General features: G+C 38.0%; 1 protein-coding gene across 1 annotated transcript in view; it reads left to right on the top strand.

Annotated features, from left to right (window-relative positions):
- Myo3a (myosin IIIA) overlaps positions 1 to 27144 on the top strand; it is a 232111-nt gene that overhangs the window by 16134 nt on the left and 188833 nt on the right. The window contains exons 3-5 of the mRNA XM_021155802.2: positions 7885 to 7989; positions 8942 to 9041; positions 26529 to 26605. Of these exons, the coding sequence (XP_021011461.2) occupies positions 7885 to 7989; positions 8942 to 9041; positions 26529 to 26605 (282 nt within the window). The remainder of the gene's footprint in view (positions 1 to 7884; positions 7990 to 8941; positions 9042 to 26528; positions 26606 to 27144) is intronic.

Raw genomic sequence — 27144 nt, 5'->3', positions numbered from 1 at the left:
ACAATGTTGCTTACAGAATGACGTCACTTTTTTCCTGGTTGGTTTGGCTCCTGTCAGTGTGTTAGAGAGCTGAGGATGCTCTCAGTTCATGGAACTATGATTTAGGAAAATTATCCCTCAATTTTGTTTGATTAAAGTGTTTCCAGGATCTATTTTCAGATTATGTTGCAAAGCTATATACTTTTGGGGGTGGGAGCTAAAATTTCCTATCATGAAATTTCTTCCAGTCCATCTTGGAAATGTAAAATTGTTTAGGATAAATTTAGCAACATTCACTCTTCTGGGTGCCGTTCATTTTATTTTGATGATCTATCATCTAACTAAAGAATATCTGCAGTTCATTTTATATATTTCCATCTCTTTGTTCATTAAGAGTTGTCATGTTTCACTTTAAAGTTTACCCTGTGTCCTCTACAGGGTTGGCATTTAGACTAGTAGAGGACAATATTTGAGTCATCACGAACTGTCACGGAGAAATCAGAGTTTGGGCCATGACTGTTCTGTTTGGTGACACTTTAAGAGAGTGAGCCACAAAATTATCAATAAAACACTGATTTTTTTTTCCCACAGTCATTTCCATATGTGTGTACATCTTTCCATTTGTTTTCCGTTTTAATGTAACTCTCTACAGTTCATTCAAAAATAAAGTTTTGTGTTCCTCAGGTTAAACCCTCATTGCTTAAAGCTACTGGGAAAATGAATTTCTTGGATGGAAAACACACCATTGAGGTTAGACACATCTGGATGGAAGGAATTATGGAGAGCTTGTATTCCTCCTCATCAAGGTCTAGGTAGAAGTTCCCCTGTGATTCCACAATGGTGACATGACCACAGTGAACTCGTGCACTAATGATGTGCGCGCTGAGATGTCCTGGGTGCACTCTGCAGCCTCTTGACCTCTGACACTAACCAGTTTGGCCTCTATTAGTCAGCATCTACTTCAGAAGGAAGCTTTGATGAAGGCTGAGATAAATCAATCTGTGGGTAGCATTAAATCATTAGTTGTCAGTGTACTTTGTCTGACTAAGAGAATAATAGCAGGTTCTCCCCTAAGGCTTAGTTAGGGCCTGTCTAGTCACAGACTCTGGGCCTTGATTGACAACACCAAGCATGGGCCCCATCATGTGGAATGAGTCTTTAAAGCCAAAGACAGGCATTTCCTCTTCTCTCTCTTCACCATTTCACTGTGTCCAGACTGAGAATGAGGCCGACTGCCAGGACATCCTAGATGAGCTCACTGCATCTGGTGCAAGCGGACAGATTCTGCATGATTTCAGTGTTGCCCTCTCTGCAGTTCTCATTATGATTGGTTGTGTGGTTGGCTGATTGACTGAATTTTATATCCAAATCTCTACTTTCTAAATATGGAATATTTTTATACCATATTATAATATAGTATAAAATATCAATGAAATTAAAAATGAAGGAAATAAAGTTCATGTATTTTCAAGCATACTATTATCTCTAGATAAAATTTAACAATCTGACTTTCATAACTCTATTCTTATCAAATAATGATTTTGATCTTTTTAAACTTTTATCTGGAAAAAAGCAAGTGCCGATGCTTCTTGCATATAGTTTTAACTAATATGACTCCCCAAACTGCATTTTATTGTTTGTAGGAGATGCTAAGTCCTAAAAATTAGATAATAAATAATTATAGATCTTGTATAAAATATTACTGTTTTAATTCTTAGGTAACCCACACTTTCTTTTATGGGATTTAAAAGATAAAATTCAAACAAAAATGTAAATTTGAAGGGTAAAGATTGCTTATTCACTTTAAACTTCTGTGTTCATATTTTCAGACAGTTTGTGTGTTTATGCTTTGGATAAGAAAGTAACCTATTACTTTTCTTGTAACAAAATATAATACTAAAGTAGCTTAAGGAGGGAATGGTTTATTTAAGCTCACAGTTTGAGGAGACAAGATGGGAAAGCATGGTGGCTCGAAGTGAGGTGGCCACTCACGTTGTGTCCACAGTCAGGAAGCAAAAATGAGCTGGTGCCAGCAGCTTCCTCTTTCCCCTCTTTATTTAGTCTAGGATCATCGTCTACAGAAAGGATGATGCCACCTGTCTCAGTCAGGGTTTCTATTCCTGCACAAACATCATGACCAAGAAGCAGTTGGGGAGGAAAGGGTTTATTCGGCTTACACTTCCACACTGCTGTTCATCACCAAAGGAAGTCAGGACTGGAACTCAAGCAGGTCAGAAAGCAGGAGCTGATGCAGAGGCCATGGAGGGATGTTCTTTACTGGCTTGCCTCCCCTGGCTTGCTCAGCCTGCTGTCTTATAGAACCCAAGACTACCAGCCCAGAGATGGCACCACCCACAAGGGGCCTTTCCCCCTTGATCACTAATTGAGAAAATGCCTTACAGTTGGGTCTCATGGAGGCATTTCCTCAACTGAAGCTCCTTCCTCTGTGATAACTCCAGCTGTGTCAAGTTGACACAAAACTAGCCAGTACATCACCCACACTGAGGTCAGCCTCCTCTCAGGTAAATCTATCTGGAAATACCCTCATAGACACACCTATATTTGTTTTCTGTGTGGTTTTATATCTATTCAAGTTGGTAATGAAGTTTAGGACATGATGGGTGTTTGTGGTTAATAATTTCAATATGTAAAGACTGTGACTGTGGTCTCTTGTCTATTATTTTATTGTCTGGAACGAATTGTAATTTTTATGTTGCCCCATTAAGCCTTAAAGCAGAAGATAATGAAATATTTGAGGGGTCATTGGTGACTTCATGGAATTCTTCCATAAATACCAGTCATATCTTCCTTCTCATATACTTGCGTGGCTCAGTTATCTTTGTAAACAGAACAATTCACTTTTCAGCATTGCTTACAACCACATTTTCATGTCTGTCATGGTGGGGATCTGGATCTTGCTCTGCAAGCTTGCTTAGTGGCTCCGGCACAGCCAAGGACAGTGTTCATATTTACCAGTATGAAGAACATATTTGTTTATTTATCACTAAAAATTCTCGTAGTTTAGTTCAAATATGCACACTTGGCTTTAAAAGTTTAGTGAGCTTTAGTATAATCATAGGTAAATGATATAATTTCCATCTTGTGAGGGTCACAAAATATTATCAGTTTGGACAAAAGCTTAATGAGAAAGGAGGCATAAAGAAAAATTTGATTAAAAAAACTAAGCTGCACCATCCAAAGTACAGTATTGAATTTCATGAGACACAGTAGCCACAGTAACAATGTTACAAAATAACCTGGAGGGAATCACTCTTTGCCTGTGATGGCAGACTTCACCCATGTTACCAGCCTCTCTGAGCTGCGTGGGTATTCTCATATGCATCTCCTATCCACATACAATTCACAATACTTGATGTTTGTTATTCCTCTAATTAGGTTGTTGTCATTTATTTTAATCTTGGCACTGCTGGCATTTTGGCCTGAATGATTCTGCATTGTGGAGGGCTATTCTCTGAGCTTTTAGATGGTTGGCATCATTGCTCTCTGTTAGATTCCAGCAGCAATTCCCCAGGCAAAAAGGTATCTCTAAGCATTGTGAGGTATCCATGCGAGGGGATTTGAGAACCACTGGTGTCCTTGTCATTTTTCATCTATTTGAAGACCTGTCTCCATTCTTTGTACATGCTAATAAGTATTTGCAGAATATGAAGAAATAAATTGTGATTCTTAAAAACACATTTATCTTTAATTACTATTATGATGAATTCATATCTGCATGCATCATGTCAAGAATATTTCCTGGGCCAGCTCCTCACTTCACATTGGATATGAATTTTAACTCTGAATGTCTGTTGACAGTGGTTGCTGGGAAAGATGGTAATTTTCTTCCATTGCTCATGCTTCAGAAAATAACCATCCACGCATGCAAATAATTCTAACTACATATAGTAGGACATACACAGAGAGAAGACAGGAAAGGTAAGGGAAGTTATCTGTTGGGAAGAAGGGTTTCAACGAGAGGGATAAGGGATAAGGAGGGTAACAGAAGTGAAAATGATTAAAATTCATTATATCTACGCATAACACCACGAAAGAATAATAATGAGCCAGTTGAAAAAATGAACCAAGAGTAAATTGTTTCTGAGCATACAGTGAAATGTGGTTTAGTTTTTATTGAACTTGGGTTGGGTTTGTATGGCCCTCCGCTGTGTTAGTGCTAGCTGCTGGGTTTTTGCTTACTTGCTTGTTTAATGAACAAATGTGAGATTTCAAGTGGTTTGGAATTTACAGAAAGATTAAGCTAAAAATACAGATCATAATGATAAAGCCCTTTACTCAGATGGCTTCTGCCCTGACATTTTACATTATAGGGGTGTGTTTGTTGCCATTCACAAGCCAATAGTGATACATTACCTAATACCCCAAACTGATAACAATTCAGGCAGCTTTTAAAGATAAAAAGATTTACATTAGCTGGGTGGCATGGATCTGAGGCTGAGCACACAGCTCTAGGCAGATGTGCTTGAGAAGCTACTTGGTACAATAGTGGCCTCCAAGTTTGTGGTCCTGATAGCTTTTGGTCATAGGTGTGCTCCAACAGTACTGCATAATAGTCTTTCTTCTTTACTTTTGGTAGGGTTGACTCCACTTTCATTGAAGAATATTCATATTTCTTTCACAAAAGTTAGCCACAGAGTACGCAACCAGAGAGAGCTACACATTACAAAGAAGAGAAAAAAGAGGTAGAATGGGAGGAGGAGGAGGAGGAGAGGAGGAGAAGGAGGAAGGGAGGGAGGGAGGGAGGAAGGAAGGAAGGAAGGAAGGAAGGAAGGAAGGAAGGAAGGAAGGAAGGAAGAAAGGAAGGAAGGAAGGAAGGAAGGAAGGAAGGAAGGAAGGAAGGAAGGAAGGAAGGAAGGAAGGAAGGAAGGAAGGAAGGAGGAAAACATGGAGTCTGTAGCTTTGGTTTTCAAAATCTTTCTGTTAACTAGCTCTAGCACCTAGGTATTTTAAAAGACTAGCCTGCATTTTAAAGGACTCCATTTCCTTTCACTTTTTGCAGAATAATTTTGTAATACAATCTGTCAACCTATAGTGGAGGCAGCCTGACCCTGTATGGTGCATGCATATTTCATCATGTTCTTCTTCCTGATAAAAAAGAAAACACAGCCTTTGAAATGCCAGGCTGTACACAGTTCCATATTAGCTGGAAGTGAAGTTCCATATTAGCTTTGAATGAAGAAAGAAAGCAATTGTGAATGTGCTTCCATTACTTCATCTTTAATATGGAGATAGTGATGCTTAATTCCAAAAATGGTGAGGTTTATAGATAATCCATGCCAGTGTGTTAGGAATGTGCCCCGTACCCAATAAGTGCTGGATGCATCTTGTATGGTACTATATAATCCAGACTTGTTCAGCATCCCAGTAAAACTCAAAAAAAAAAGATGAGATGTTGGAGAAAATGTATTCAATATTTCCAATTAGAATGCTAAGATACATTTGCTTTTGCTCCTCTTCCCTGCCTATACATGAGTTAGAGGGTCAGAATGGTGGCAGTGTAGGGTCTCAGGCAGTGATGCTGTGATACAAAGGCAGATGAGGAAGGAGGGCCAGTAGAACAGATCTGGAACAAGGGAGACCACAGATAAGAGCCCTAGCTAACACCAATGGTGAAGGCAGAGATGATAGTATGTGGCATCAGGAGATCAAGGACTTGCAGAATCCAAGCATCCTTGTTATGTCTGGTCCAGGACCATTCAACCACTGACCTCTCTTCTCATGTTCACTGCTGTATGTTCATCTCCACTGCAGATAGGGTGCCTCCTATAAAAATTTTCTCCACCATATTCTTTCTTCTTTTCTTGTTCAGATTCTTCCTTCTTTGTGTACAGAGAAAACGGCTTCTGAAGAGCAGAGACAACATGATATTGCAAATTGTTTCCTAGAGTGTTATCTCCCATCTTTACTTAAGTGTACTTACCAAGTATGCTTTTGCCTAAAAGAGGGTTTGTTTCTTTTATACATTAGTGCACATTTAAAGCAGTATGTATCCATTGACACCCTTGAACTATATTAACTGGAATATCAGAATCCAGAATAGCTTTTAAGTCTTACATTCTAAATTAGGGAATAAATTTGTAGAATCACAATTCTTAACCTTAAATTTAAGTAGAAGATTCTCCTCTACAGATTAGGTGAAATGAAACCTGTTCTAGTTATCAGTCCTATAAGCACAAGTCTCTGCTCATTTCATTTGTGAGACCATGAAAACAAGGAGAGCCATTTAGGAAACCACTTACAACAAGATGCTAGAACAATTTTTTGGCAACATTTTAAGGAAAGCTTTTAGGGTAAGAACTCTAAAACATCAAATGTTTGTTTTTAAAGAAAAATATTTATGATTTTTATTATAAAATATTTACATGAGGGGCTGGAGAGATGGCTCAGTGGTTAAGAGCACCGTTTGCCCTTCCAGAGGTCCTGAGTTCAATTCCCAGCAACCACAATGGTGGCTCACAACCATCTGTAAAGAGATCTAGTGCCTTCTTCTGGTGTCTCTGAGGACAGCAACAGTGTACTCACATAAATAAATCTTTAAAACAAATATTTACATGATATTATGAATAATTTAGAAAACAAGCAAAGAATAATAATGAAAGAATGTATCATTTGTCCTATTACCGCTTAAGAAAATATCATTTTAAAATTAAGGGAAGTTTCCTAATTTTTTGAAAGCATGTTTGTTCCTTTTCTCATTGATAATATGCTTGCATATATAAAATATAACCCAAGGAGTAGGTTCATCAATTATTCAGAAGCTGAAACAGAAACTCTCAATTTATTTTCAGGCAGAATGGGAACACCGATGATAGTGAAGAGTTGAAGAAAGTGGAGAGATTTCTTTAAAGATTGTTACTTAGTATACCAAGCATCCATTCCTTTTATTTTAAATGATTTTTTTTTAATTTTGATGTTATAATTTCATCATTTCCCTCTTTTCTCTCCTTTCTCTAAGTCTTACCATCCATCCTCCTTGCTCTCAAATAAAGACTGCTTAGAAGGGAGAAATTCTCTTCTCCAGGAAATAGCACACCAGTCAATTATCCAATACCAATCGTCAGCCCTGAGAATATACATACAAATCACATTTTACAACCTGAGTACCTTGTACATAAATATATGTATATATATATATAAACATATATATATATATTATACACATATTCATACTTATACATTAATATATAAACATATGTGTGTAAAATCCTTTCTTTTTAAGAGTACATAAATGTGCATGTCTTTTTTTCACACAATTAATTTCTGTGAAGAGATGAGTCAAATATTGTTTTGTGGTAGCAATGGCTAGACTTGAAGACAAGAAATCACTCATGACTAGACCATCTTGTCTGTTCTTAGAAACCTCCTCTCTGAATTAGGTGGACTCTCACCTAACTCAGCCTTTGTGGTTTGGCAGTTATCTTATAAGCTAGCAAATTGGACTCAAAACAAAACCATTCCGTACATTCACTATTTCTCATAAAATTTTTAAAGCTTTATTCCAAAATATACTTCTGATGTTTCTATTCTGAAAAGTTCCCCATAGTTTTTATAATTCTGCTGTTAGTAATGGATAGCTGCATTTATGATTTACTGTTTAAGAAAGATCAACAGAATAAATTTACATCAAAATATGTTGTATTCTAAAATATCATTAATTCTTATAGTGAAGTAAAATTCGTAAGAGGGTAGATTTGTATTAGTATTAGTGAAAAATATGTAGTAGGATAATGCCCAGCCATACCTTCTTCCATGGCCTTTCTTCTCAGTCAGCTGTGACCTTTTTGAAGATAACATTTCTACATTAGCAAATATCTACAGCTCCATAAAATGAACTATCACAGTTTTGTGCTTGTTTAAATGTTCATTTGACGTGCTCATTTCCAGCTGTGCAATGGAGGATCAGTGACTGATCTTGTGAAAGGATTTCTGAAGAGGGGAGAAAGAATGAGCGAGCCTGTAATTGCATATATTTTACACGAAGCACTAATGGTAAGGCTATTTGAACTCTTTGTGTAATAATTAGGACGTAGTTCTGTCTAAATAAAAATGTGAACTCTTATTTTTAGAAAAATATAACTACATTCGTATTGACTAGTACAGGGTTATATTTGGGTTATTTTTTAGAAGGCAGCTTGGTGTTTGTTGACGGGATCCTAATTTCTTCTCTTAAGTTTTTTTTAAGTATTATAGATAAAGATAGAAAATAAATATTTCTAATAGTTATGTTTTTATTTGCCACTATCTTAAATAAATGTATCTAGAATAATATCCTTTGTTGGAATCAACCCATTTCTAAGACTTTGGAGAGCAAGCAAAGGCTCAGCAGGTGATTGTGTTGCTGCCAGACACAGTGACCTAAGTTCAATCCAGGGACCCTCACAGTGAAAAAGAATTGAGTTCCATGGATTGTCATCTGACTTCCACATGCACGCATGTGCACACACACACACACACACACACACACACACACACACTTATATATAAATAAATGTAATTAAAACATTTAGATATGCCGGGCATGGTGGCGCACGCCTTTGATCCCAGCACTCAGGAGGCAGAGGCAGGCAGATTTCTGAGTTCGAGGCCAGCCTGGTCTACAGAGTGAGTTCCAGGACAGCCAAAGCTACACAGAGAAACCCTGTCTCCAAAACAAAACAAAACAAAAACAAACACACACACACACACACACACACACACACACACACACACACAACCATTTAGATATTTTGGGAGAAAGCTGAGAAGTGTGATCTTGTTTGGTGACTTTCTACATAGTCCGATTTGGAAATGATAAATTTGGATTTCACTAACCAACTAAAAACATTGGTTTTTGAATGCTGATTTTAACACATTTGGTATTAATTCTACACAAGTGCACCACCTGAAAAAATGTTGATTTGTAATTTTTTTTAAGATTCAATATACATTTTCCATCTTCCAGGGACTTCAGCATCTGCATAGCAACAAAACCATCCACCGTGATGTCAAAGGAAATAACATCCTGTTGACTACTGAAGGTGGAGTAAAACTAGTAGATTTTGGTAAGTTTTCTTGCAAGTGCCCAAGGAGTAGCATAAGAGCATCCACGTCTATATTGGTCAGGAGCTGAATGCCTGATTCTTAAACTGAGTGCTTCCTGTCTATGTTGCTGATTGAGTTCAGAGTCATATGACTGAATGATCAGGTGGATGAAAGTGTAATAAGGACTTTCCTTAGAAATTCAAAAGAGTAAGAACAATGAAACACTACTCCACTGCTCTACTGTGTTCCATTATTCTACCTAGAAAATAATGCTGTGTCCATTCTAAGACACACCCAATGGACAACTTGATATTGAACCTAAGAGCTTGTAACTCCCATGCTCTGAAAGATATCATCTATAGTGAAAGGTGTTTAAAAGCACCTGTCAGTGAACAACTCCAGACATCAAAGAAAAATCTGAGAAGCAGTGGCGTTGACAAATGTACTTTTAGAGATATTTTCCAATGTCAATTAAAATCATATACCTAGATTATAAGTAAGATAATTGCTTTGTTTTTGCCATTTGTTTGTTTTGTTTTGTAGTGTTAAACGTTATATATATCAAGCAAACACCATATCAAACTTTCCTCCCAGCCCTAGGTAACCTTATATGTGCTATCTTTATAAATTGCAAAACATGGATACAAACAAAATGAGAGCTTTGGTTTTAGATTATTTTGTTTGCAGACATTCATCAATCATTAGAAAATAGGGCCAGTTGTCTATTAAATGGTTTCCTGCTGTCCAATACTCAACTCATACCATTTACATGAAATATAATGCTTATAGTTTTCTTGTCCATGGTAAGCAGATACAGAATTTGGTTCATTAAAATGATCAGTGGGTATTTATTATGAATTAAAACTCAAGGATGGTAGAATGCAGCAATGTTCTTTGAGAGCAGAAGAAATAGGATACAGTAGAGCAAAGACTACAACATCTAACCCCAAAGCAATACCCTCATTTTATGTGTAAATCAAATTTTCAGTGATGACTGCTTCTTAGAACAGATGATTTAGAGTAAATTTTCCCTTAATTTCTTGCATCATGAAATGTACTTTGAGCTCGTTAGAGCAGACTGAAGATAGCAAGTGGCTCTTACTCTAGGCCATGTGCTCACAACTAAGTATTCAGGGATAGGCACCACCAGGAAAAGAGAGCATGCAATGTTTATTTTTCTGGGACTGGATGACATCACTCATTATATGTTGTACTTCCATCCATTTACCTAAAATTTTCAGGGTTTCATTTTCCTTTACAAGTGAGTATTATTCTATAGTGTATAGACGCCACATTTGCATTATCCATCTATTGAAAAACTTTTAGGTTGTTTGCATTTCCTGGCTTCTGTAAATACAGTAGAAATCAACATGACTGTACAACTTCCTGTAGAATAGGATGCTTCGTCCTTTGGACATATGCCAAGAACTGGTATAGATGGATCATATTGTAGGTTTTTTGTTTTTTGTTTTTTTTAGCTTTTTGAGAATTCTCTACACTGGTAACCAGAGTAGCTATACTAGTTTTACAACCTCACAAGCTGTGAATCTTCTTCTATCCACAGCATTTGTTGTCAAGTTGCTTTCTTGGCCTTAAACATTCTAAGATGAAATCTCAGTGTAGTTCTACTTTGCACTTTCTTATATTTTTGGTTGTGAGCCTAGCCTTTAATGGCTGAGCCATCTCTCCAGTCCCAGTTTGCATTTTCTTAATTACTAAAGATGTTGAACATATTTTAGACATTTTTATTCATTTTTATTTCTCTTTTGGAGATTTATTTCTTTTTTGGAGAACTTTCTGTTCAGTTCCATACCTCTGTTTTAATTGTGTCATCTGGTTTCCTGATTCTTTGTCTTTTGAGTTCTTTATATATTCTATATTTTAATCTTCTGTAGGCTTCCTTTTCAATTGGTTGACTGTTCCCTTAGCCATATAGGAGCTTTTGAATTTTAGAAGTACCACTTGTCAATCATTGGTCTTAATTCCCGGGCAGATGGAATACTAATTCAGAAAGTCCTTTCCTAGCCCCGTATCTTGGAGGGTTCTTCCTATATTTTCTTCTAGCAATTTTAGTATGTCATGCATGTTTCACATTGAAGACTTTGATCCATCTGGAGTTGGGGTTTCTGTGATATGTCATAGATATGGGTCTACTTTCATTCTTTTACAAGTGACGAAGATAAATAGATTCAGTAGAGTGTGTGTGTACACGTGTGTGTTTGTATATTCATATGCATATATACACTTACGTATGTATGTATTTTACAATAATAATTGAAGAAATCATGCATGAAGAAATCATGCATGAGGAAATCATGCATGAATTTCACAAAAATGTAAGACCATTTAAAACTCAGAATATCTTTTACATGATTGTTATATTATGAAGTCAATATTCCCAATGTGTCTTGATGTTTCTAATACATAGCCCTTTATTATAGCAAAGCCATTGTTACTTTAAATATTAAGAAATCTAATTACATAAAAACTAAGACTTAGCTTGATGACTAACAATAAGCATAGTCTGTCTGAAAGCAGTTTTGTTAAGTGAGACACACTATTGCAGAAAGCCACCAGGCCACTTAGAGAGCTAAGAGACTAGTGAGGTGGTAAATATTTTTAATGAGCTGCACAAGCAGTCACGGGTACATGGTCAGTCAATAAATAAAATGAGGTCTCAGGAGATCAGCTTCTTTAGGCAGGTCAACTAATGTTGAAAAAAAGCAATTTGTATCTTGAATAGAAAATGAAAAAGAGACTCAGCTTAAAGCCAGACCTCAACTCTCCTCCCTGTGAGTTTTTCCCTGGGGAACTTCATTTCTAACAGGACACTTAGCATTTCAGAATAGGAGTATGAAATCCATATCTTGTGATTTATTCAGACATTGTTCTTATGACAGAAGTGTTTATGGTTTTAAATCTCTCATTATCTACATGCTCCATTTTATTTTAATCCCTAATGCATAATGTGGGTCAAAGAGAAGTTGTGACTTAGTCATTAATAAGCCACTAGTTAGGGTCAAATGAGAAAGGTGAACTTGAATTATAGAACTAGAAGTACCATTTTTTTTTCTCCATAAGAATTCAAAACAAGAGTCATTAGTAGGTGGGACAGTCAAGAAATGAAAAGGGAATGCAGTTCCACACAATTTAAATCTTGACAGAGGTATGGAAGGTGTCCAGATTGGGAAGGTGTCATGGTGGCATGGGATGGTGTGTTGGGTCCCCAAGTGGAACAAGAAGGGTGTGTATGAGTGGTAGTAGTGGTGATGTCCAGTGGGTTTCCAGGCCTAAGTGAGATGAAGACAGCATCTACACAGGAATGAGGGTGGAGACTAGATGCTTCAGTCAGGACAATGGGAGCTAGACTTCTTTCTGCCCAATAGAGAAAAGGATTAGAGAGAATTGGTATCAAAATCAGTATAATAATATAAGCTCCATTCTCAGAAGTCAGTCAATACAAACTAGATAGATTTTCTGTTGTTTACTTTTAAGAGAGAGAATGCAAAATTGGGTGTTCAGGGTAGAGAACGGTTCTTAGAATAGTTGGAGGAAGGGAATGAATTAGATCAAAATATGATGTATGAAGATTTCAAAGAATAAATAGAAACACAGCTTTAAAATATAGTAAATGTGTTGTGAAATGTGTGTATGTCTATATATTCCCTCACCACCTCCACTAATGCAGAGCACACCACTCATGTGGATCTTGGTTTTAAAATAACAATTCCCAACTAGGTGGAAAACAGGGTTTTTAGAGGAAGAACGATTTTAGGACTGAATAAGTTCACCTGATCCTGCTTCATACAAAACATTTAAAACTTCCTCAGTAAATGAAGATACACGTCAAAGGAGCACAGGTGCCAACTGGAGCAAGGCCAGTCACCACACCTGGAAGCATTTGAACTTTATGATGATAATTATGATGAGCTCATGGAAATTCATTGAACAAAACAGAAGTCCATAAATCCATACTAGCATATATGTACACATGGATAAATGAGAAGAGAGAATGCCTTTTATCTCAAATAAAGATAGAAGGAATATGGAATTTCAAGTCATCATTTATCTGTCACCATAGTAATAATTTATTTATCCAATAGATGCCTATGCTAATGGGTCAAATGTTTAATAGAAATAGAGCTCTCTCATAGACTTGAAATACCTATCCACAAAATGTCTGTTAGACACAAAGGAAAAAGAGAAGCTTCATGAGGGAGAAGTCCACAGACAAGTGTCAATCAAGTGGTCAGAGTGACCATAGCTGGTCACAAGAATAATGAAAATCAGTTGACCTGGCAGGACCAGCCTGTTGTATTCCTATCAAAGCTCAGATCATGAGATGATGCCTACCACTTCAAACTAAGGAGTAGTCTATGAACTAACAGGCCTAACATTTGAAAAATCCCTAGGTTTAGAGGAATGATAGAGGCATTGTTGGTCAGACTGCAGATCATAGAGACAGAGCAAGACAAAGAGAGAACATTATCTTGAGTGCATTTTGAGGTTGTTGTAATGGAGAACTTTGATACTATTGTTGAAACTTGAACAGAAATATATGAATTAAAATTTTGATGATTCTAAAGTAAGAGTATCCTTGTTAGTAGTTAATCACAAACTGTTTGGGGATGGAAAAGGCATTGTTTGGGGTCATTTACTACCGAATGAGGCAGACATTAAAAAACAAAATGAAATGAAGATTTTGTATCTCTTTTGGTAAATTTTAAGTAACTCTGGGTCAAAATAAAAATGTGAGGCCAGATGTGGTGGTGGCTCACATCTTTAATCCTGGCATTTGGAACATTTGGTAACAGCGGCAAGTGAATCAATTCTCTCTCTCTCTCTCTCTCTCTCTCTCTCTCTCTCTCTCTCTCTCTCTCTCTCTCTCTCTCTCTCTCTCTCAGTTTCAGGCTAGCCAAGGTTTGACAGTAAGACCCTGTCTCTAAAATTAACAACAGCAACTACAAAGAACAGATTGAGAGCACCCTCCTTTCAGTCTGTGCTTTATTTGACCATGCTACTCCTCGTCATCCTCATGGTCTTTACAATAAACAGAACTCCTTCAGCTTCCTACCACGAAAACTCTAGTGTATCAAGCACTTCCAGTTCTCCATGACCTGGGAATATTTGAATCTCTCCCTTATTTAAGGAGGATAATTTAGCAGATATAGAATTCTTGAATAGTAGAATTCTCAAAATTTCAGTAATTACCTCCAGCTTCAAAGTTCCTTTTGAGAGATGGACTCTAATCTTGTTGTAAGTTCCTGTATCTGAAATCACTTGTCTGATTCTTTTCCAAGATTCTGTATCAGACTGTCTTGGTGCAGGTTCAAACACAAAGCAGTGTCCTTGATCTCACCTTACCTATAGTTTATTTACCTTCATACATGTTCATTAATGCCTTCTGTAGAATTCAGAAAAATTTTGGCTGTTATGCTTTGAATAATCTTCCCCCTTTCTCTCTTTTCTCCCCACCATGAATAGGAATGTGTCTACTCAATGGTGTCTCATAAACTCTTGGGCTCTGTTCACCTCAATCTTTTACTGTGTTTGTGTGATTGAAATTTTGCCTGTCTTTCTTCAAACTCACTGGTTGTTTTGCTCAGACCATTAAAGGTGTGCACTTGTACTTTTTGTTTTTCGTTACTTTTCTTTCATGGCTGTGATGAAGTATTAGGAACAGGCTCACATTTTAAGAGAGTACAGCCATGGTGGTAAAAGCATAGAAGAGGAACTGGTGTCAAGGGTAGAGGGGTAGGAACCCTCATCCAACTTAGATCAAGAAGCAGAGAGCAATAAAACTAGCACTCAGCTTGTTGTCTCTTGTCATCTTTATACTCAGCCTAGGACTGCAGCCCATGGTTCACCAACACCTACATTTAAGGTGAGACTTCCCTCTCCATTTAAGCCTTTCCAGAAATACTCGTACAGACAACCCAAGGGTAGACTTCACTCTGGATCAGTGATTCACAAACTTCCCAATGCTGTGACCCTTTAATATGGTCCCTCATGCTGTGGTGACCCCCCACCATCACCATAAAATTATTAAGTTGCTACTTCATAACTGTAATCTTGCTACTGTTATGAATCTCATGCACATATCTGTGTTTTCCAATGGTCATAGTCAACCCCTGAGAAAGGGTTTCTCAACTCCCAAAGGGGTCACAACCCACACATTGAGAACCACTGCTCTAGCCATTTCTCCATTCAAATAATTTGACACTCAAAATTAGCTATCACAGAGAGTTTCTTCTCGGGTGTTTTTAATTGTTCTACAATTTCATTTAGACTCAAGTACTTCCGTGTCTTGGTTTAGTTCTTTGAGCATGTCTGAATAGTTCTTTCTCAGGCATGCTTTTTATGGGCTTATTGTTTTTTCTTTGCCATTTATTGTCCATGTCCTTTGTTCACCTTTAAATGTGTTTTTCCTATTGAAACTAGGGCTTTAAGTCTAATGATGTAGCAACTCTGAAAAATAGATTCTCCTCCTTTTCTAGGCTTTGCAGCTATGAGAATGTGCATGCGTGCTTTGCTTTATTTCTTTCTGCCAAGGGTCACCCTAAAATATAAACTTAAAATCTCCTTAATCTCTTCTAAAGCCTGGTATTTATCTCTCATCTAAGTTCCTGCCTTTGTCTTAAGTTCACATTTTCTTTTTCAGGGCTAAGGATCAGATCTCAGGCCTTATGCATAACAGACAAGCACTTACCCTTGAGCTGTGTCCCCGTTTGTGGTGGGGGAGGGGACTTGCTTCTGAATGTTCTAGACTTAAATTTCTTACCTCTCAAAAAATCAGAAGACTTCAAAAGGGACATACTAGATAAAAGTTATCTTTAGCTTTGGGCATAAGTGGAGCAGATCTTGAAGCTTCAGAGGGTAGGGGAGAATTCCAGATCCACAGCAGAGTTTCTTTCCAAACCATCAAGAAAGAGATTCAGGATATATGGTCTGGTTTTCTCAAAGACATAGCATCTGATTCTCTTAAAGCAGAAGCTAGAATGTCTATCACCTAAAAAACGTATTTCATAGAGTAGGCTCACAAGACAGGGAACTCTTGGCCAGACCCCAGTTTGCAGTCTAAGCTATGGGGAACACCTGTAGTCAAAGTCCAAAAGGTGACCTTTTGCATGGAAGCACAACCTTTATTCTATTAAGACCTTTGGCTCATTGATTAAGGCTCACCCACATTGCAGAAGTGTTATCTGCTTATAATCCAAGAGGTTAAATGCTGATTTATCAAAAAAAGCACATCCACAGAAATATCCACAATAATGTTTGTCTAAGTATTTGTGCACTATAAGTCCATCAATTAGACACATGGTATTAAGCATCATACTGTCTTAATGCAGAATGATACTATTAGATGATGTGTTCTATGGCCTTTTACAGTGAAAAGTTTTGCATATATATTTTCAATTTGACTCTCATTCATGTAGTTTTGTCTTTGTTGTTCATTGTTTTTAGAATTTTGCTGTATGGGCTGTAGCAAACCAAGTCTGTTTAAAATTGTCTTAGGAATAGCATATTAGATATCTCTACCATCTCTCTAAAACACCAAAGAAACTCCTGAGCACCAATCCTGTGCATCTCTCTTCCTGGACTTGAGACTTGTACAGCAGTAACAGCGAGCAAGGATTGTTGGCTGGGCCTAGAATAGCCCGAAAATTCCCCAACAAAGCAAAAAGCTGAAGATCATTAGCATAAACCTGTGCCATGTCCCTGTGGCTGTGACTCCAGTGGATTGTTGCCCTGGCTGTTCAGCCCTGATTTCTCTTTGGCCTCCTGTTCCTTTCCATAGTACCTCACTATCTTAACTCTTCTGCTTGGAATTTTCCAGCCTTCAGCATCCTCCCTTTTGAGTGAGTTATGTAACTCTTCACTTTGGTGACTTGTTCCTTTTGATATTCTCTGGACAAAATGCCTTTACTGATCTTTTTACTTCCTGGGGCTACTGAACTCCTGCTTTGGATCCTTGTAGTCTTTTAAAGTAATTTATGCCAATTTTCCATGATTTTGTGTGTTTTAATCTTCTTAGCTGTTTTCCTTATGGGAATTTATGGTAAGTAGAAATGCAGCTACTCCTCAAAAGATGAGTTCCTCTCAGCTTTATTTCCCTTACAGGAAAGTTAGACTTAGTGACAAGTAATCTGTGGGTTTGAGTCTTTGTGGGTAAAACAATCTTGAGGTTTCATGGGCACTGCAGAATGATATTGAATGTAGAGTTTAGCAAATGCTTCCCTGGGTTTTGCGGTCTCAGAGTTGAATGTGTGCCTGTTTTGAATGTTATAATCACTTAGTATTCTCAAGAACCCCTTTCTCTACCCCTTTCTTTTTTCCTTCATTTAATTTGTGTCTTTGTGTTTTCCTACTTTACCACAGGTTGCTCCTGGGGGAGTAGTGTGCAACATGTTTTGTTTTTTCCTTAAAGATCTAAGCACATACCAAATGATGCATGAGACTCTAAGGGTATTGTAGTCTGTTACATGAGCCCAGCCAGTGGTCTTCATACGGGATATCAACACCAGAGTGTATATAAACTATTGTTAGCATTCAGGAATAGTTGTACCTCTGTCAAGTTATTATTGTAATGCCATCACCTAAAATGGCTGTCAATGTGATTCCTTTTGTTTTGTTTTGTGCTTTGTTGTTTTTTGTTTGTTTGTTTGTTTGCTTACTTGTTTTTGGTATGGTTTTCAGTCCTTTCTCTAAATCCTTCACTGGGGACCCTGTGCTCAGTCCTATGGTTGGCTGCAAGCATCTGCCTCTGTATTTGTCAGGCTCTGGCAGAGCCTCTTGGAAATGTGATTCTTAATATATGTTTAACTTCTAAGTAAACGTATAGAGAACTGCCTTTGTTTCTACAGGTAGTGAATTTCCTTAGAATTTTCTTCACATTTAAGCTGTTTGATCAAAACTCTTAGAGGCCAAGTGTTTGTATAAGAAAATCCTTAAATCCAAGTGATCATAAACTAGAAATGTAATGACACCCAGGACCTCAGGAGGATGGAGTCATAAGACCTTCTTGTTACTTTGCCACCTTAAGTGTCTCTATTCATGAGTCACATTCTTTTAAGAAAAACAATTATACAACAGGGTCCCATGCCACAATCTAGATTCTGTCCTTAATGTCCTTCTCATTTACATTCCCTGTGTCACGAAGAAGGAAACTTTGTGCAAGCAATCTTTGTTTAGAAATTCCAGCACTAGGTCAGATGTGACCACTTAACAAAAAGAAAAAAGGAAGGAAGGAAGGAAGGAAGGAAGGAAGGAAGGAAGGAAGAAAGAGAAGAAAGAAAGAAAGAAAGGAAGAAAGAAAGAAAGAAAAGAAAGAAAGAGAGAGAAAGAGAGAAAGAAGAAAAGAGGAAAGGAAAGGAAAAAGAAAAGAAAAGAAGAAAAAAGAAAAAAGAGAAGAGAAGAGAAGAGAAGAGAAGAGGAGAGGAGAGGAGAGGAGAGGAGAGGAGAGGAGAGGAGAGGAGAGGAGAGGAGAGGAGAGGAGAGGAGAGGAGAGGAGAGGAGAGGAGAGGAGAGGAGAGGAGAGGAGAGGAGAGGAGAGGAGAGGAGAGGAGAGGAGAGGAGAGGAGAGGAGAGGAGAGGAGAGGAGAGGAGAGGAGAGGGAGAGGAGAGGAGAGGAGAGGAGAAAGGAAAGGAAAGGAAAGGAAAGGAAAGGAAAGGAAAGGAAAGGAAAGGAAAGGAAAGGAAAGGAAAGGAAAGGAAAGGAAAGGAAAGGAAAGGAAAGGAAAGGAAAGGAAAGGAAAGGAAAGGAAAGGAAAGGAAAGGAAAGAAAAGAAAAGAAAAGAAAAGAAAAGAAAAGAAAAGAAAAGAAAAAGGAAAAGAAAAGAAAAGAAAAGAAAAGAAAAGAAAAGAAAAGAAAAGAAAAGAAAAGAAAAGAAAAGAAAAGAAAAGAAAAGAAAAGAAAAGAAAAGAGGAAAAGAAGAGCAATTCTGGAAGCATAATCTTTATACCTAGATAAAAACAACACTGACTAGTGTAAAATGTCACTTTCACGCTAGAAACAAACCTTGATTTTTACTTGGTCATGTGTTCCCTTTTTCCCCTCTTAATATTTGAACTCCTTTTTTTCTTTTTTTTTTTAATTGTTTTTTTTCCTTAGGTATTTTCCTCATTTATATTTCCAATGCCATCTCAAAAGTCCCCCATACGCTCCACTATACGCCCCTACACACCCACTCCCACTTCGTGGACCAGGTGTTCCCCTATACTGAGGCATATGAAGTTTACAATACGAATGGGCCTCTCTTCCACTGATGGCGAACTAGGCCATCTTCTGATACATATGCAGCTAGAGACATGAGCTCTGAGGGGTACTGGTTAGTTCATATTGTTGTTCCACCAATAGGGTTGCAGATCCCTTTAGCTCCTTCATTGCGGGCCCTGTGATGCATCCAATAGCTGACTGTGAGCATCCACTTCTGTGTTTGCTAGGCCCCTGCATAGTCTCACAAGGGACAGCTCTATCTGGGTCCTTGCAGCAAAATCTTGCTAGTGTATGCAATGGTGTCTGCGTTTGGATGCTGATTATGGGATGGATCCCCAAATATGGCAATCTCTTGATGGTCCATCCTTTTTGTCTCAGCTCCAAACTTTGTCTCTGTAACTCCTTCCATGGGTGTTTTGTTCCCAGTTCTAAGAAGGGGCAAAGTGTCCATACTTTGGTCTTCGTTCTTCTTCAGTTTCATGTGTTTAGCAAATTGTATCTTACATCTGGGGAATTCTAAGTTTCTGGGCTACTATCCACTTATCAGTGAGTACATATTATGTGAATTCTTTTGTGATTGGGTTACCTCACTCAGGATAATGCCCTCCAGGTCAATCCATTTGCCTAGAAATTTCATAAACTCATTCTTTTTAATAGCTGAGTAGTACTCCATTGTGTAAATGGACCACATTTTCTGTATCCATTCCTCTGTTGATGGATATCAGGGTTCGTTCTAGCTTCTGGCTATTATAAATAAGGCTGCTATAAACAAAGTGGAGCATGTGTCTTCCTGACCAGTTGGAAGATCTTCTGGATATATGCCCAGGAGAGATATTGCGGGATCCTCCAGTATTACTATGTCCAATTTTATGAGGAACCGCCAGACTGATTTCCAGAGTGATGCACAAGCAATCCCACCAAAAATGAAGGAGTATTCCTCTTTCTCCACATCCTCGCCAGCATCTGCTGTCACCTGAATTTTTGATCTTAGCCATTCTGACTGGTGTGAGATGGAATCTCAGGGTTGTTTTGATTTGCATTTCTCTGATGATTAAGGATGTTGAACATTTTTTCAGGTGTTTCTTAGCCATTCGGTATTCCTCAGGTGAGAATTCTTTGTTAAGCTCTGAGCCCCATTTTTTAATGGGGTTATTTGATTTTCTGGAGTCCACCTTCTTGAGTTCTTTATATATATATATATATATATTGGATATTAGTCCCCTATCTGATTTAGGATAGGTAAAGATCCTTTCCCAATCTGTTGATGGCTTTTTTGTCTTATTGACGGTGTCTTTTGCCTTACAGAAGCTTTGCAGTTTCATGAGATCCCATTTGTCAATTCTCGATCTTACTGCACAAGCCATTGCTGTTCTATTCAGAAATTTTTCTCCCATGCCAATATCTTTGAGGCTTTTCCCCACTTTCTCATCTATAAGTTTCAGTGTCTCTAGTTATATGTGGAGCTCCTTGATCCACTTAAATTTGACCTTAGTACAAGGAGATAGGAATGGATCAATTCGCAATCCTCTACATGATAACCACCAGTTGTGCCAGCACCATTTGTTGAAAATGCTGTTTCTTTTCCACTGGATGGTTTTAGCTCCCTTGTCGAAGATCAAGTGACCATAGGTGTGTGGGTTCATTTCTGTGTCTTCAATTCTATTCCATTGGTCTACTTGTCTGTCACTATACCAGTACCATGCCGTTTTTATCACAATTGCTCTGTAGTAAAGCTTTAGGTCAGGCATGGTGATTCCACCAGAGGTTCTTTTATCCTTGAGAAGAGTTTTTGCTATCCTAGGTTTTTTGTTATTCCAGATGAATTTACAGATTACTATTTCTAATTCGTTGAAGATTTGAGTTGGAATTTTGATGGGAATTGCATTGAATCTGTAGATTGCTTTTGGCAAGATAGCCATTTTTACAATGTTGATCCTGCCAATCCATGAGCATGGGAGATCTTTCCATCTTCTGAGATCTTCTTCAATTTCTTTCTTCAGAGACTTGAAGTTCTTATGATACAGATCTTTCACTTCCTTAGTAAGAGTCACGCCAAGGTATTTTATAATATTTGTGACTATTGAGAAGGGTGTTTTTTCCCTAATTTCTTTCTCAGCCTGTTTATTCTTTGTGTAGAGAAAGGTCATTGACTTGTTTGAGTTAATTTTATATCCAGCTACTTCACTGAAGCTGTTTATCAGGATTAGGAGTTCTCTGGTGGAATTTTTAGGGTCACTTATATATACTATCATATCATCTGCAAAAACTGATATTTTGACTTCTTCCTTTCCAATTTGTATCCCCTTGATCTCCTTTTGTTGTCGCATTGCTCTGGCTAGGACATCAAGTACAATGTTGAATAGGTAGGGAGAAAGTGGGTAGCATTGTCTAGTCCCTGATTTTAGTGGGATTTCTTCAAGCTTCTCACTATTTACTGTGGTGTTGGATACTGGTTTGCTGTAGATTGCTTTGATCATATTTAGGTATGGGCCTTGAATTCCTGATCTTTCCAAGCCTTTTATAATGAATGGGTGTTGGATTTTGTCAAATGCTTTCTCTGCATCTAACGAGATGATCATGTGGTTTTTGTCTGAGTTTATTTATATAATGGATTATGTTGATGGATTTCTGTATATTAAAACATCCCGGCATCCCTGGAATAAAACCTACTTGGTCAGGATGGATGATTGTTTTAATGTGTTCTTGGATTCGGTTAGCGAGAATTTTATTGAGTATTTTTGCATCGATATTCATAAGGGAAATTGGTCTGAAGTTCTCTATCTTTGTTGGGTCTTTCTGCGGTTTAGGTATCAGAGTAATTGTGGCTTCATAGAATGAAATGGGTAGAGTTTCTTCTATTTCTATTTTGTGGAATAGTTTTGTGGAGAACTGGAATTAGGTCTTCTTTGAAGGTCTGATAGAACTCTGCACTAAACCCATCTGGTCCTGGGCTTTTTTTTTTGGTTGGGAGACTATTAATGACTGCTTCTATTTCTTTAGGGGATATGGGACTGTTCAGCTCGTTAACTTGTTCCTGGTTTAACTTTGGTACCTGGTACCTGTCTAGAAACTTGTCCATTCCATCCAGGTTCTCCAGTTTTGTTGAGAATAGCCTTTTGTAAAAGGATCTGATGGTGTTTTGGATTTCCTCAGGATCTGTTGTTATGTCTCCCTTTTCATTTCTGATTTTGTTAATTAGAATGCTCTCCCTGTGCCCTCTAGTGAGTCTGACTAAGGGTTTATCTATCTTGTTGATTTTCTCAAAGAACCAGCTCCTCATTTGGTTGATTCTTTGAATAGTTCTTCTTGTTTCCACTTGGTTGATTTCCCCCTGAGTTTGATTATTTCCAGCTGTCTACTCCTCTTGGGTGAATTTGCTTCCTTTTTTCTAGAGCTTTTAGGTGTGTTGTCAAGCTGCTAATGTGTGCTCTCTCTAGTTTCTTTTTGGAGGCACTCAGAGCTATGAGTTTCCCTCTTAGAAATGCTTTCATCATGTCCCATAAGTTTGGGTATGTTGTGGCTTCATTTTCATTAAACTCTATAAAGTCTTTAATTTCTTTCTTTATTCCTTCCTTGACCAAGCTATTATTGAGAAGAGTTTTGTTCATTTTCCACATGAATGTTGGCTTTCCATTATTTATGTTGTTATTGAAGATCAGTCTTAGTCCATGGTGGTCTGATAGGATGCATGGGACAATTTCAATATTTTTGTATCTGTTAATGCCTGTTTTGTGACCAGTTATATGGTCAATTTTGGAGAAGGTACCATGAGGTGATGAAAAGAGGGTATATATTTTTGTTTTAGGATAAAATGTTCTGTAGATATCTGTTAAGTCCATTTGTTTCATCACTTCTGTTGGTTTCACTGTGTCCCTCTTTAGTTTCTGTTCCCACAATCTGTCCATTGATGAAAGTGGTATGTTGAAGTCTCCCACTATTATTGTGTGAGGTACAATATATGCTTTGAGCTTTACTAAAGTTTCTTTAATGAATGTGGCTGCTCTTGCATTTGGAGCATAGATATTCAAAATTGAGAGTTCCTCTTGGAGGATTTTACCTTCGAAGATTATAAAGTGTCCCTCCTTGTCTTTTTTGATAACTTTGGGTTGGAAGTCGATTTTATTCGATATTAGAATGGCTACTCCAACTTGTTTCTTCAGACCATTTGCTTGGAAAATTGTTTTCCAGTCTTTCACTCTGAGGTAGTGTCTGTCTTTTTCCCTGAGATGGGTTTCCTGTAAGCAGCAGAATGTTGGGTCCTGTTTGTGTAGCCAGTTTGTTAGTCTATGTCTTTTTATATTGGGAATTGAGTCCATTGATATTAAGAGTTATTAAGGAAAAGTAATTGTTGCTTCCTATTATTTTTGTTTTTAGAGTTGGCATTCTGTTCTTTTGGCTGTCTTCTTTTTGGTTTGTTGAGGGATTACTTTCTTGCTTTTTTTAGGGTGTAGTTTCAGTCCTTGTATTGCATTTTTTCTGTTATTATCCTTTGAAGGGCTGGATTCGTGGAAAGATAATGTGTGAATTTGATTTTGTCGTGGAATACTTTGGTTTCTCCATCTATGGTAATTGAGAGTTTGGCCGGGTATAATAGCCTGGGCTGGCATTTGTGTTTCCTTAGTGTCTGTATAACATCTGTCCAGGATCTTCTGGCTTTCATAGTCTCTGTTGAAAAGCCTGGTGTAATTCTGATAGGCCTGCCTTTATATGTTACTTGACCTTTCTCCCTTACTGCTTTTAATATTCTATCTTTATTTAGTGCATTTGTTGTTCTGATTATTATGTGTCGGGAGGAATTTCTTTTCTGGTCCAGTCTATTTGGAGTTCTGTAGGCTTCTTGTATGTTCATGGGCATCTCTTTCTTTAGGTTTGGGAAGTTTTCTTCTATAATTTGGCTGAAGATATTTGCTGGCCCTTTAAGTTGAAAATCTTCATTCTCATCTACTCCTATTATCCTTAGGTTTGGTCTTCTCATTGTGTCCTGGATTTCCTTGATGTTTTGAGTTAGGATCTTTTTGCATTTTGTATTTTCTTTGATTGTTGTGCCGATGTTCTCTATGGAATCTTCTGCCCCTGCGATTCTCTCTTCCATCTCTTGTATTCTGTTGCTGATGCTTGCATCTATGGTTCCAGATTTCTTTTTTAGGTTTTCTATCTCCAGTGTTGCCTCACTTTGGGTTTTCTTTATTGTGTCTACTTCCCTTTTTAGGTCTTGGGTGGTTTTATTCAATTCTATCACCTGTTTGGTTGTGTTTTTCTGCAATTCTTTAAGGGATTTTTGTGCTTCCTCTTTAAGGTCTTCTACCTGTTTAGCGTGTTCTCCTTTATTTCTTTAAGTGAGTTATTAAAGTCCTTCTTGATGTCCTCTACCATCATCATGAGATATGCTTTTAAATCAGGGACTATCTCTTCGGGTGTTTTGGGGTGCCCAGGACTGGGTTGGGTGGGAGTGCTGCTTTCTGATGATGGTGAGCGGTCCTGGTTTCTGTTAGTAAGATTCTTATGTTTGCCTTTCGCCATCTGGTAATCTCCGGAGTTAGTTGTTGTAGTTGTCCCTGGTGAGAGCTTGTTCCTCAGGTGACTCTGTTAGCCTCTATAGCAGACCTGGGAGACTAGCTCTCTCCTGAGTTTCAGTGTTCAGACTACTCTCTGCAGGCAAGCTCTCCTCTTCCAGGGAAGGTGCCTAGATATCTGGTGTTCAAACCTGCCTCCTCGCAGAAGTTGTGATCCACTCATAGAGGTCTTAAGATCCAGTGGAGGGTACTGTGGGTACCTTGTGGGTGTCCGCAGACTCCTCAAGCAAGCTCCCCCCGTCCTATTTGGAGTTCTGTAGGCTTCTTGTATGTTCATGGGCATCTCTTTCTTTAGGTTAGGGAAGTTTTCTTCTATAATTTGGTTGAAGATATTTACTGGTCCTTTAAGTTGAAAATCTTCATTCTCATCTTACCTATTATCCTTTGGTTTGGTCTTCTCATTGTGTCCTGGATTTCCTGTATGTTTTCAGTTAGGATCTTATTGCATTTTGCATTTTCTTTGATTGTTTTGTCCATGTTTTCTATGGAATTTTCTTCACCTGAGTTTTTCTTTTGTATTCTGTTGCTGATGCTGGCATCTGTTGTTCCTGGTTTCTTTCCTAGGGTTTCTATCTCCAGATGTGTCTCCCTTTGGGTTTTCTTCATTGTTTCTACTTCCATTTTTAGTTATTAGATGGTTTTGTTCAATTCCACCACCTGTTTGGTTGTGTTTTTCTGTAATTCTTTAAGGGATTTTTGTGCTTCCTCTTTAAGGACTTCTGTGTGTTTAGCAATGTTCTCCTGTACTTCTTTAAGTGAGTTATTAATGCCTTTCTTAAAATCCTGTACCAGCATCATGAGATATGATTTTAAATCTAAGTCTTGCTTTTCAGGTTTGTTGCAGTATCCAGGACTTGCTCTTTTGGGAGTATTGGGTTCTGATGATACCGAGTGGTCTTGGTTTCTGTTAGTAAGATTCTTGCCTTTCGCCATCTGGTAATCTCTGGTGTTAGATGTTCTAGCTGTCCCTGGCTGGAGCTTTTTCCTCCTGTGATTCTGTTAGCCTCTGTCAGCATTCTTGGGAGTCCAACTCTCTCCTGGGTCCCAGTGGTCAGAGCACTCTCTGCAGACAACCTCTACTCTTGCAGAGAAGGTGCACAGAGCTCTTGCACTCAACTCTGCCTCCTGGTTGAAGATGAAGACCCGAAGGGACCCTGTCCAAAAAACTTTGTAGCTTCTGTGGCCCAAGCACTCTCCTGCTTGGACTGGTCTCTGAGAGACCGGGGTTACAAGATGGCGCTCTCATTTGCGTCCCGGGTCAGAGGCATATATATTTTCAATTCAACTGTTGTTTGTATAACACTATATGAAATTTTCTTTGGTTCACTAAATCTATTCAGGGAAAAGAAAGAGGGTAACAAACATCATTCAAATAGTAAATACTTTCCAAAGATGTTATATGAGTCATTTATTATGGAAACTGTGAGAAGAGAGGGGGACCAGTGTGACTGGGCAGACCAGAAGCCACTGTGAGAAACTTAAGACTTCACACAGGGCTTACAGTTGTATAGAATTTGGACAGAAAAATAGAAGCAGGGTCAGTCTGTATTTCAGCTATATGGACATTCTGATTTAGGTTCCTTAAAGGTGACGTTTCAGCCCAGTGGCAGCTCTGAGGGAAAAGACTGCTCATGTGAATGTGTAAGAAAGTGCATAGCAGTTAGAATCTCTGTACATGAGTAGTTAATACAAGAAACCATATTGTCTCTTCTCTCTAGGTGTGTCTGCACAGCTCAGCAGCACCCGGCACCGCCTGAACACCTCCGTAGGAACACCATTTTGGATGGCTCCTGAGGTCAGAGAGTTTTGAGGGAGCATGTTTAATGTTTTAGGCCCTTTCTGTCTTTCCTTTTCACATATACTTTTCTCCCTAAATGTGTTGGACTATACCATAAGAAAAATGTCCCCTGTGTTGTTTTAATGTAGGGTTTTTATGTGGGCAGTGAGGATAATGGGGGATTCAGGGTAAATTAGCTGTGAAGGAATGTGTAAAGAAATGAAACATGAATGTGCTCATTCAGTCAGATAAAGAGGCTACTTGAAGTCTCATATTTTTTTTAATTTACTTATTTTAGTTGTCATGCATGTATCTGTAGTCTGGATGTTTGCATGTTTTATTTTTATGTTTTATTATTATTACTGAATTTCCATTATTGTTTGGCTTTTTGATACAAGGCTTCCTCCTCTTTCAATTCTTCTGAATGCTGAGATTACAGGTGTAGTTATTGTCAGTTTCCAAACCTGAAAAGTAGCAGTCTGGGCTCAGCTCAAGCAGGACTCTGAGGCAGTAAACATTCAGCATCTTCAGATGACTCCCTTGTAAAGTGGGTTTCT

The sequence above is a fragment of the Mus caroli genome, unplaced genomic scaffold (genome assembly GCF_978045245.1).
Source record: "Mus caroli unplaced genomic scaffold, Mus_caroli_1 scaffold_2, whole genome shotgun sequence".
NCBI classification, from domain to species: domain Eukaryota; kingdom Metazoa; phylum Chordata; class Mammalia; order Rodentia; family Muridae; genus Mus; species Mus caroli.
Note: the sequence above shows the minus strand (reverse complement) of the source record. Positions and strands in the feature narration are given on the sequence as shown.